Source organism: Apostichopus japonicus, chromosome 2 (assembly GCF_037975245.1).
Source record: "Apostichopus japonicus isolate 1M-3 chromosome 2, ASM3797524v1, whole genome shotgun sequence".
NCBI classification, from domain to species: domain Eukaryota; kingdom Metazoa; phylum Echinodermata; class Holothuroidea; order Aspidochirotida; family Stichopodidae; genus Apostichopus; species Apostichopus japonicus.
This window is the reverse complement of record NC_092562.1, coordinates 23,316,871-23,330,213: the sequence shown is the minus strand read 5'-3', so window position 1 is coordinate 23,330,213 and position 13,343 is coordinate 23,316,871. Positions and strand designations below refer to the sequence as shown.

Below are 13,343 nucleotides of genomic sequence, written 5' to 3'. Positions count from 1 at the left end.
CATCACTACTACCATCCACCTTGTAGTAGTTAGTATATACCAGTTATCCCAGTACTGCAAGTGATATCATTATCATCGACCTTTGATCAAACATGTATCACATATCCAGCACTGCAGTTGTTTAATTGTAACAGGTGACTTACCCTTTTGAGGAGTTGAAGTAATTGACATCTGATGTGTTGAAGTAGATGGCATTGGAAATGTAACTGCCATAGATGCTTCACTGAGGGGGCTTTCCTGATCTGTTGTAAGGGAAACCGTGAAGATGTAATTCTCTCCAGGCTCAAGTCCTTCGATGATAGTGTACATTATACTTCCAGAGACTGTTGTTACTCTCTGTGGATCATCACTACTACCCTCCATCTTGTAGTAGATAGTATAAACAGTAATCCCAGTACTGCAAGTAACATCATTATTATCAACCTATTGATCAAACATGGAAATTTTCAATATTGTTGTTATATTATAGCGTAGAAGACAATGCATCATCTATTCAATAAGTTAGTACTTATGACTACTTTATAGTGCATCAATGTATTGGCTAGATGAGTCAAGACAAGATGAGGCTAGAAGAAATTAGGAGAAAAGAAATGAGATGTGATGGGAAGGCCAGGTAGGGCAAGGATGGGGAAGCTAGAAGGCCGGGAAGCGAAGGAAAGTGAAGGGAAGGGGAGAAGATATTTTATCTCAAGTAGCTCCTGTCACAAAAGGATTACATCTTTTATCTAGCTATTTGCCTTCTCTTGTACTCTGCATCCTTCACTGAGTAGCTCAGTAATGCCTGACTGGTTCCTCACTAGACTGTTAAACATCATGTGAGGTATAACTATATACACATAGTCACTTTTAATATTCCTATTCATTAACATTATTTTCATTCTTTTATTCTCATACCTGCCAAGTAACATTCAGTTGGTTCAAGTCTGTTACTGTTACCATCACATCTGTAGGAGTACTTGGTACTGTGAATAACAGAAATGAAACAAGATGAGAACATGAGAGTAAGATAAAAATGTGGGATCTTTCCTATCATCAGAATATTGCAATTAAAGGATAAGAAAATGTGGCAACTTCCCTGTTATTACTCAAAACTGTCCAGAATGCTATAAAAATATACTAGACAGTGTTAGAATTGCTATTGGTATTTGTGTATGATTCCTAACTGTTGATTAGTATTGATTGATCGGTGTTTTTAACCTCGTCACCTGGTTACTATTTTGGCTGTCACCGAGACTGCATGGCATAATATACTTCCATCTTCATCACCATTTGACCATTTTACTGTAACAGACACATTGTGTGTGCAATGCACCCTCTCCGTTCTATACTGAGTTGGAGAGGTGATTAGGTTCTGTGAACTTCAGTTTTACACTTTGAGCATAACATTACTCTAATCACACATGTGATGGAAATTGTGTTAGAGATATACATGTACAGCAGAACATAAGTTTAGCTAACTGCAAATATCGAAATCATCATGCTGTTTGAGCATTTGCCATTTCAAACCAACCTATATAACAAACTACAATTCAAATTGGCCCAGCTCTGTTACATTACTGTACGACCATGGTGACCTCCTTAGAACTGCAAACAGCTAAGAAATGAATATTAACAAAATATATTAGATCAATTATGACAACTCACCTTCACACAATGTCTTGAAAGTCATAGGTGGACCCCTAGGACCCTCACCCATGTCCCCTTCCCTAACAGTTGATACACTGAAGTTATAAATAGTGTCCTCTTCTAGATTGGTCTGTGTGTACTGTAGCAGTTGACTGGATTCTATGATAGAACCAGTACTCCACCTATCAGTTGCATCCCTCCTGTAGTACACAATATAACTAATCACTGGTGGATCCCCGACATCAGTTTGTTCATCCCAGGCTCTCCATTTAATGGTTATAGAGGTCTGAGACATGTCAACTATTTTAGGCGATTCACTGATGATAGGTAGGTCTGAATAGAAATGAGAACATAAAATTAAACCACACTTGAAGTAGAGTGTGCAAGCCACTGCATGACTTTTCCCACCCCCCTTTTTTTTGTGAAATTCAGACACTGCTAAGCAACATGCTTTATTATTGGCTTTATAAATACTGCAAAAATACTGTGCAAGAAACTGAAATTCTTGGTAGTAGTAAAGCACAGATTGTTTAGATCTGAACAAATGGTCTTTTCATATCTGATTTCCAATGAAAAGATTGAGGAAATACTAGGCTAGACGGCTGTTTCCTTATATTATTTCTTTATATTTGTACTATCAAATGAGCAACTCATGCCGTAGTTTTCGTTAATAATTTTGCTTCTTGGTTATAAGTTTATACCAATGATGAAATATTTGCACTAGAACATTTAGCTGTCCCGGTCTGTGAGAATGGGACAAGAATGTGCTAATTTGTTGTAGTAATCAGTGTTATCAGTGAAAGATTATATTACATGATACTTGCAGAGCAGCTCTTCAATAGTAACAACTAGAGAACATATGTAGTTGAAAAGAATGATAGCAAATGATTCTAAGAGATATACATAGTTATTGTGGTAAAAAAATAACATTTACTTCTCCTGCACAAGTATGTTTCTTGGCAACCAATTTAACACAGAATGTTCTACATTACTATTTAGAAGTGAGAAAGTTGATGATGAAATATTCGGCAAACCCAGACAAGATTTTCTATAATTAAATTGACCAATATTAGCAACACATTTCCAAAAGAGCAAGGTTAGTAAATGCATAAACACCTTTAGGTCAAGTTTTATATATATTTTTTTTTGGGCTCTTTAGCAATTTTGAAGACCTATACAACATAAGAAGATATTAAATGTTAAAGTAAAACTGATGACATAGGCAGTACCAAACCTACATAAAGGTTACACATGTCGCAGGCATACTGTAAGCTCAGAGCCAGTGACTAATTGATTATCTCTGAACACAATCAATTCACCAGTGTTTACAGCTTACATGAAGCAAAAGTATTCTCCAATTGTCCTTCCCAGAAGCAAAATTTCAGAAGTGTTGCAATCAAATTTCCTGATTGTTTATTTATACCATGATTTAACTACAGGGTATTGTACTTGTCAAGCCGCATAATTCAAGAAGAAAAAATCAAAGAAAGTTATTTGATCATCACCAGACCTGCTCAAATCAAAGTTCTTAAAGATACCCTACAGTTACTACCCAAAATAGATATTTTAGAATGATTTGAAAACTTTTGAGGTTCTTTACAAAATATATTACAATATTATCATGTTTATTCTGCAGTGAGAAAAATTACTAAGAAGAACAGAAGTCTCATAGCCCTGTCCCTGTATGGTATTCTTTAGAAATAAAAGGCAGACAATTCCTAAGACCCCTTTTAGGATCCAACATCATGATCCAAAATAGATCTCTAAATTAGGCACCCTTATCACTTTACTTCTATTTTTTTACATATTAAATTGCTTTAATTAACCAAATAGTCAGCACGAGAAGCACATAAAAAATGTTTGAAGATGTACAAAATTCAGCAACAATATGAAATCATAAGTCAACAGCGTTTATTTTCATGATAAGCTCTTATAGAGTATTTGTTTTTGTCACCTTCAGAGTGTTTGTTAGTAATATATGATATCAAAGCTAGTATCATTTGAACATGGCAAGGGTTGTAAGTTCACTTTAAATAAAGTAAAACAAGCTTAATTTTGATCTTAGAAGTTTCAAAATGAACAAGTACTAATGTAATCAATGTTAAACATATAACAGTTATCTTACCATAATGAGACAAGGCTGTGTTTAGCCAGGCTAACCCTGATATCACACAATAGTATGTATCCCCAGCTTGCGCATCAGTGGTTGTAAATATTGATCCTCTTTGAATGAACCCAGCCCTATTGCTAGCTGCGGTAAGGCTCCTTTGTGCCTGATATGATGTAGAACTGCTATCCATAGTTTGGGACAGGAAAACTGCGTGCCTTGGAGAGTTCTGCTGTAACTCCTCAACCCAACATGTAACTGACCACTGTGTACCAGGATTGGCTTTATTGCCAGTAACATTAATAATTCCTGTAATGTAAAGAGAATAAGGCTGTATAAATTAAAAGAAAATATTATAACAAAGTTGGGTTAATATCCATAAAGTAAAAAAATGGATGCTTAGTTGCTACCATAACTGTGTCATTGCCAAGCTGTGGTATGAGTCGGATGGTCTGACCTAAGATACCATTTCCTAACCATACTATCTTTGACGTTCCTTCTTAGGTGAAAGCTGTGACCGAAATAAAAACTGGTATTTGCTAGTGTGTACTCACAATTCAAACTAGAACAACTGTATTTGTGTACAAACATGTGTTATTGTATTGCGTGGTGAAGGTGAAAGTTGTTGATATTCAATGGAGGGGTCTTTGTTACTGCACACTTTTGAAGTTATTTCAGTCATGAAGAATCAACTATGGCGTTTGGTCCGATAATGTAGACCAAAGCTAGGTTATATTGTGTAATGTTTATGAACCGTAATTTACAGCTAGCATGTGCCTGCAATGTAAACAAAGAAATGATGACTAAAACCATCAGAACCAAGTTGTCAATCACGAATCACGCCTGTTTCGGATGTGGCAGAGAATACATAGAGTACTGGATACTAATTGGTCAAATTGAACAATCTCTTAATGTTACTGCATCCTTGTCTAGTTAGCGAAAAATTTACGAACATACGGAACATGTGAAGGCCTAATGGATAATTAATCGAACAAATATATGTAGGCCTATCGTCTATCATTGCAAATCTAACACCCTCCAGTCTATTAAAAAGTGCTTGGTTTATTTCCTGGCCCTGGTTTATCGCAATCCTAAACATGTAATGTATGCTACCCAAGGAGATCTTTTTTATTGATCTGTGCAGAATTAACAGTTCCCTGCCATAATTTTTTTGCAAATCTGAGTCTGGATTATTTCCTGCGTAGCCATAATGTGAATTTGAGATTGTTGTGAAGAGTGTATGTTCAGCTGGCTTTCCCCAACCAGGCATGTAAATGATGGAGTGGGCTAGTAATCCCAATATTGTAGCGTGCAATGAGCACTACAATAATTACTGTACAGTCTGTACAATTCAATCAATACCTACCCATTGCCTTGCATGGCAAAAATTTGTGGAATATTAGCAAAAATATCAATACTAGCATATGTACTACTGCATGGGGAAACTCATCCATAAATGAGTGGTGCACACCATCAACAAATTACCTTCTTGACATCTGGATGGAGGTAAATCAATCCACTGATGCTTGCAGCAACCAACACATTCTCCTGTAACTCTATCACATGCATCAGAGTCACAGCGACACTCTTTAGTGCAGTTATCACCAAAGAAGCCAGCTTGGCATTCTGAAATGAGAGGAGAACAGGATTACTGATGTTGAAAGGGTCAAAGTTACCTTGGTCATTTATCTGAGATGCAAGAAAGCTTAGGTAGGCACGTTACAAAAGAAGATTGGTGATTGGTATTCTGGCATTTCCCATCTGTAAATGGTTCACATGAATTATTGGCATAGTCCAGACTACTCACAACCATTTATACCTAATCCACCACCACATGGTTGAACTAGAGGACATGGTATGAAGTATGTAAGTTCTAACAAAACTAACAAAGACCTCAGGCTACTATCCTGAGCTGTTAGTTTCAAGATGACATCTACATTTCTTAATTCTCTAATAGTATGTACAGTTTCAGTGACTAAAAAGCCTAAAATTTGAACAAATCTTTGCATGAATCTTTAGGCCAGTCACTTGTACGAAGTGTGACCTCCAATTTATTTTAAAGTAATGACATTGGTTATTATTATTATTATTCACATTAATTAATAATTAATATAAATTTATTCATTTTAAAGATACAAACAGTTAAAATGGAAACCTGACTGTAGCTATATATTTTTAATATACACAACATGATATATTAGAGACAGATCTACTTAATAAATGTCTTTTTAGGAAAGTTTCTGATGCTTTATCTGCTGGCTACATCTTGAAGACATCCAGTAAGAATGCTAGAACAAATGGCCTCTGTTTGAAAGTAACATCCAAAATAAGTAAAGAAAGAAACATGTTAACAGTAATTGAACATATGGCCATTGCTTGAAAGTAAACATCCCAAATAGATAGATTAATTGAAAATATATGAGTATAGACTAGTGCACTAAGTAATTACCTAGACAGGACTGGCCATTTGGATCCAACATTGAACCTGGAGCACAACTGGTATTTTCACATCTTCCTGAAAGCTTATCACAAACAGCACCACCAAGACACAGACATTTCGCTGTACATTGGTTACCATAGAAACCCATTGGACAAACATCAGGAACTATGGACAAATAATATCATCATATCAGTATCAAGCTGCATGACACATGTTTGTTTTTGTTTTATATTATCTGACTGTTTGGATGATACCATTAGTCATAACATGATATTGATTCTTTATCTGCAGGTAAATGTTATTAAACAAGATCTGAAAGTATTAACCAGAATGCCAAAATGCATCGATGATGTAACATGAACAGTTTTCTTAAAGAGGTCATGACACGGTCATATGTCGATCATTGACATGAAATATTTGGACAATTTGATAGACAAATATATAACTTTTTTGTTACAAAAAAAACGTTATTTTCTTGTAGAAAACATCAAATGAAATAACGAACTATGACGCATTCTGAACCCGGAAGTGAGAAAAACAAATTTTGCAGCGATTAGCTTCGTGACGTCATTGCATGAACGACGCCACGCTGATATCATTGTGTACTGTGTGTTTCACTGTGTAGTGTGTGTTAACGCATTTTCATCGACTTGAAATCAATTACATAATGAAGCACAAAATTGATCAGAAATGTCTCAAAGTTCCGACGATAATTCAGAGGAAATAGAATTGCGCATGTCTTGCTCTTCGTCGAGTTTTTGATGAAAGCGAAAATAGCGATGCTGAAGAAGAAGCATTTGGTTTGCAACCATACCAATTCGAGCCAGTGGCAGTTGCGAGAGGTGGTGCAGAAGAAGATTTGGGAGACTATGCTCCGGCAGTTCCTGACGTTGATAGGCTCCAAATTGACGTAAATGAAGGGTAAGTACATGATATAATGTATTTTGTTTAAATGTTCCACATTTATATGTTTCTTATGAAAAAAGATAACCTATTATCGAGTCGTTACGTTCATTTCGCGCAACTACTAGATGTACTACTAGTATTAGTAGTACTACATCTAGTAATGCAACTACCGTACAACTACAAGTTCTGTTTGATGTAGCTTAGGGCATATTCAATGAAATTATCATAGGACAAAGCAGTATCATTTTGATAGGAAATAAACGGATACGAAAATTAGTTCAGGTAAAATATAACAAGTAATTTGACAATGCAAAATTACTTAATCTAACAGTAGGCCTAGGCTAGGCTCATACTAGAAATTTCTGCATTCAATATTTTCTACATCATCTATTTACGTTGCGCCTACCATTCCCAGCAGAAAATAGGAATACTGAATTTACTACGTCTTTGAAAAAATGACTTTCAGTTCTTTCCCAATCGAAAGCCTACATTTTGTATGGAGTTGTGGTACAAACCAATAAACATATTTCATAGTGTCAATTATTGTCTATCCCTAACCAGTCTTTCAAAACTTGTTGATGCAGTTACAAAATGGTCTCATATCTGGTGTCGTGTGAACTACATGAAAGCCATGTTTTCTACTAAACTAAACTATGAAAAAAATATGTGAAGACAACATTTTAGCAGGATTTACAAAATCTACAATTGCCAGATATATGTCTGTAAATCAGATTGGAAATACTTTGTTTCATATTTATTTCAAATTTGTAATGTAATATGAAAAAAAAGGTGAATACCATCAAACTATTAGGCCCATAAAGCCGGTGCTATTCCCTGGTTTCAATCACGCAAGTGATCTAATGTTGTTTGTGCAAGGACAGAACACAGATGACTCAGACAATGAAGTAAACTCAGAGCCTCTTGCTTGCAAGACCGACTCATCAACTGAATACAGTACCTACCTGTACCTGGAAAAGGGAATAGCATTTGCATACATGTAAGTGCAGAGAAAATGGGTCATTTCCCCACTCTTCAGTGTCTGCACCTTTGTGGGGGAGTATTTGAAAACTCTACACAGAAGTTAGAAATAAATCCTGTAAAAAAATGAAACACTCCTTTTTGAGTTAGTGGATAAATTTTTTCACAATGTATTGTTTTGCTTCCAAATCTTATATGCAGATTTCGGTTCGTTGCCTATTGGAAACATTCAATTCAATGGGCTTGATTCAGTGTTTTGTTATGATGCATTTTCTTATATTTTCTTATTTCCTTTGTTTTTCTTTCTGACAGGCGTTACAGATATGTTGCTTACAGGCAACTAGTCAGGTGGTGTTGGGGGTATCTTGGCAAAAAAACACTAGGGTGACCATTCCTGCTTGTGCAGTTACAAAGATTAGGGAGTGCTTCCCTTCAGCTGAGTATGTGGGGTTCCATCACCCAGAACTGGACTAATTACCGCTTGCCGACACAGGTACAAATATAGTCAGCATGAAGCATCGCTTAAATGGCATTCAGATTTGATGGCTTTAATTCTGCAATGTTTCCATGAAAGGAATATTCATGTATTTCATTTGTATAAAAATTGATTGATGAAAACCCCATGTCTGTATATTATACAAAAAACTACATAAAAAGTGAATGAATTAAAAATAATGAAGAAAATGAATTATTTTTTTGTCATAATTGTTTCTTATTTGATTGATAAAAGTCATACACATTAAACATCCATTTTTTTCAAACTTTGTTACATTTCTGGTGATGGTAATAGTCTCTTTCTAAAGCATGCATTCCAATCTTCAACAAGATTTTTATGAAGTGATTTTCATAATACATCCCAAACAGCCATTCATCCTGAGACTAGATGCTGAAAAACGTATATGCAGGTGTAGCCGGCCAAAAACACAATGACCAGGCAAAACTATATTTTTAGGTTTGGAAAATTTCAAGTGGCACCTTCTCATGAGGGTAGGGTCGGTTTACTCTGAGATCGTGGGGACAACTTGAAAAGGCGGAATGCTCACACGAAAAAATAAACATATTAAGGCAAAATAATGGGTTTACTATGCACATGAATCGTGTATTCAAAGCAATGGGGTCACTTAATAAAGAGCTGTTATACGTCTTATAAGAAATCCACTGAACTTATAGGAAAATATGGGTCCTCTCCTCTAACATTATAAGAAATTATCTTGATCTTATGCACAACCATCTCAACTTATCCTTCCGCTGTTTTCCTCTTACTATGCAAACTTGGCTTATAACTTTGTCCTCTACTATCATACCCTACTATCATACCATATTCATTCCATCCCATAATTCCTAAAATACATCCCATAACTAAAAGAATACATCCAATATTTGTAAGAAAACATCCAACATTTTAGTGTATGGAAACTCACGCATGACCACCATAAACCAATCAAACACAAAAGTCGATCATTGAATATTCATAAATCGTTTTTAAAGACAGGTTTTTAAAGAGAAAGGTCACACAGGGCCACCTGACCACAAGCTGCTGCCCTGAAGCAGTTAGCAATGAAAGTGAAAATTTTGGGAAATCCTCAATCTACCAATGTAATTCTTAATCATTGTCAAATGAATAAAACAAAGTAAGAAATGAAAGGAAAAGATCAAATTGAATCAAAACAAAAATAGGAAAGTGATAAACATAAACAACAACAAATCATTAACTAGGCTTTGCTACGGTTACACAGGCAGTATCTTGCTTGTAAAGTATTGTGACCTCAGTTACCAAAATTTATATGCAACTGAATACTTAAATTTTACATTAAAATTAGAAAACGTATGCATATCAACAACCCTTCCCTACTGTTGACTGGTCTTCTTGAGCCTGGACTTCTGCCTCTCTAGAGCATCTTGCTTGGTTGATTTGCTGATACCGACTTGACTTGCTGTAGGGATATGCCTAACGTCATGCGTAGGCCTAGTACTACTGCTAATAGGATTTTGGAGAGAAAATAACTGTAGCTTCGCATTTTTTCGTAAAACTGGCTCTTGCCGTAGGTTGTCATAGTGAAATCGTGTATTTCTTAGGGGTTTCCGAACTTCTCAATACTGACTATAGAGCTTGTACTTGTAGTGCTTACGGATGGCTCCCCGAGATCGGTCGTTTGTTTCCGTTTGATTGTGGGGTACTTTCCGGGCAGGAGTACCCTTCCCCTACTTCCGCCAAGTCCAAATCGTGGCTTTAATTCATGCGTTGAATCGAAACAATCTTACTTCTTAGTGGTTCAAAACGGTCACTACATATATAGCTATAGTCTGAACACGCAAAATCAGACCGAGTGTTGTGCACAAACTGAGTCCATATTCTACTGATTTTCGAATCTTTCGGATATCTATGAAGACTGATTCCTTCCAATTTGGTGTTGCTGCAACCACCAACAACACACCAAACCGGCAGTTTTGCTCGAACAATTCAGTTACGTAAAGACTAGCACTTGTTTACCTCGGAACGTACAGGCTTATGTACCGCGTCCCGACGCCGTGTACAGACAGTGTATGTCATTCTAAACATCGTTCATGCAATGACGTCATTGAGACTGAAGGTTAAACTGCTTTTTTTCGAGCAACGGTGGGAAGTTATTATTTTTCATTTGATATTTTATACACGAAAATAACAGTTTTTTAACAAAAAAGTTGAATATTTGTCTATCAAATTGTCCAAATATTTCATTTCAATGATCGATATATGACCGTGTCATGACCTCTTTAATGAATCTGATGTTAGGTATAGAGAAGGTGTACAACATACTTGATTTAGTACTACAGTGAAAAGCAGTGTTATCTCACAAACAGTATATTCCCAATGACACAGGTTGTCCTGAATGACAATTGACCTCAACAACAGGATTCTTGTACTAAATGTGACATATCAACATACTAACTATGACATCTGTCCTATTATTATTATTTATTATTATTATTATTATTATTATTATTATTATTATTATTATTATTATTATTATTATTATTATTATTATTATTATTATTATTATTATTATTATTATTATTATTATTATTATTATTATTATTATTATTATTATTATTATTATTATTATTATTATTATTATTATTATTATTATTATTATTATTATTATTATTATTATTATTATTATTATTATTATTATTATTATTATTATTATTATTATGGTTCCTTATATAGCGCAAATACTATAACATATATATATATTCAAATGCGCTTTACATGATGAAGAATAAAACAATAATAAGTAGAAATAAAAATACAAAACAAATCAAGTTAAATTAAGTTAATAAAAATAGTGGAAAAAAGAAAATAATTACAAGATAAACAGTAAAACAAATATATAACAACAAAACAATTTACGAAATAATAATACATAAAATGAATTCAGATATCATAAGCATTGCAGTATAAATGAGTCTTAAGTTTGGATTTAAAAAGGGTAAAACTTTCAATTTTTCTTAAAACCTCAGGGAGTGAATTCCATAAAACAGGCGAAGCATAGCTGAAAGATCTCGGTCCAAATTTTGCAGTTCTTATGTTAGGAACAGTTAAAAGCAGAGCGGACGAGGAACGCAACGGTCTAGACGGAGTGTTAAGAGAAATTAAATCACAAAGGTACTGCGGTGCAATATTGTAAATACATTTAAAAGTGAGTAATAAAATCTTATAAGATATTCTTTCTCTAACTGGAAGCCAATGCAAGTTATGTAGGACGGGTTTTATATGATCATATTTGGAAGTTCCCGTTACAAGTCTGGCAGCAGCATTTTGGATTTTCTGAAGTTTATCTATGAGATGTGAAGGTAAGTTACAGTATAATGAATTGCAGTAATCTATGTGTGACGTAACAAATGCATGAACAAGTGATTAACATGAGGTATCATCCAAGTAACTACGAATATGCCAAAGCTTATGAATACTAAAATTTACTTTTCTACACACATTTGCAACATGTAAGTCAAGTGAAAGACTTTTATCAAAAATAATACCCAAATTACGAACCTTATCAACTGTATGAATTGTTGCCGCCCCCACTTGAAAAGAAAAATCAGGAAGTTTAGCCAATTGTTGCTTTGAACCTATGACAATCAATTCAGTTTTTGTATCATTTAGTTTAAGATTATTCGTTAAAAACCAATGACGTGCATCAGCCACACAATTTTCCATTGCAGAAATTGCCTCACCTCTGGCAGTGTCATTGCCAGCATTAAAAGCAAGATAAAATTGATTGTCATCAGCATAACCCTCACAGTAAGGAAGGTGCTTAAGCAAAACATGACACAATTGGGATAAGTATGTAATAAAAAGTATGGGGCCAGTACAGCTTCCTTGGGGGACACCGTGCTTCAAAAAGAAGTCTTTAGAAAATGTACCATTTACAAGAACTTTTTGACGCCTATTACATAAATAACTTTGAAACCACTGAAACACCAGGCCTTTGATATTTATACGATTACCCAGAGTATTGAAAAGAGTATCATAATGAACGGTATCAAAGGCTGCAGACAAATCAAGCATAATGAGAAGAGTTACCATTCCAGCGTCCATGTTTTTCATAATATCGGAATGTACCCTAAGCAAAGTGGTCTCAGTACTGTGATGCTTCCGATAGGCAGAGTTGTTTACTGGCAGGAGATTATTTTTTAATAAATGACACTCAAATTGATCCATAACAGCGCTTTCCACCAGTTTGGACAGGTAAGCCAAATTACTCACGGGTCGATAATTCTTAAATTCAAGTGAAAGTCCTTGTTTCTTTAAAATGGGAATGACAACAGCACACCTCCAACACTCGGGGAAAACTCCATTTTCCATAGACAAATTGATGATTTTTGTTATCACAGGTAGTAAAATATCAATACATTCTTTAACAATTTTAGATGGAACAGGATCAAGTATGCAATGTTTATTTGCAGACTTATTGATCAGCTTAAGAACCTCCTCAGATGATAACTTGGTAAAGTGTGAAAAATCTGGGATTACTTCACGTGAATCAACTCTGACTAAATCAGACGGCAACAGATTTTCCTTTGTACAAGTGTCGCGAATATCTGAAGTTATTCGGTCAACTTTTTGCTGGAAGTAATCGCCGAAACCATTAGCCAGACTCTTTTTGTCAATGCTTGGAGGAAACAGACTGGAATCATTTTTAGCAATTAATTTGTTGATGAGGCAAAATAGCTTTCTTTGGTCACCACCACAATCCTGTATTTTACTGGTGTAATATTCCTTCTTCACACTCTCACATGCATTGG

At 35.0% G+C, this 13,343-nt stretch overlaps 1 protein-coding gene across 1 annotated transcript in view; it reads right to left on the bottom strand.

The window, feature by feature from the left end:
- The window catches only part of LOC139982818 (uncharacterized), a 66,467-nt gene that overhangs the window by 32,984 nt on the left and 20,140 nt on the right, over positions 1–13,343 (bottom strand). Inside the window, exons 7-12 of the mRNA XM_071995927.1 lie at positions 6,183–6,338; positions 5,219–5,359; positions 3,752–4,042; positions 1,645–1,959; positions 895–962; positions 144–423 (exon numbers count right to left, since the gene is read on the bottom strand). Coding sequence (XP_071852028.1) covers positions 144–423; positions 895–962; positions 1,645–1,959; positions 3,752–4,042; positions 5,219–5,359; positions 6,183–6,338 — 1,251 coding nt within the window. The remainder of the gene's footprint in view (positions 1–143; positions 424–894; positions 963–1,644; positions 1,960–3,751; positions 4,043–5,218; positions 5,360–6,182; positions 6,339–13,343) is intronic.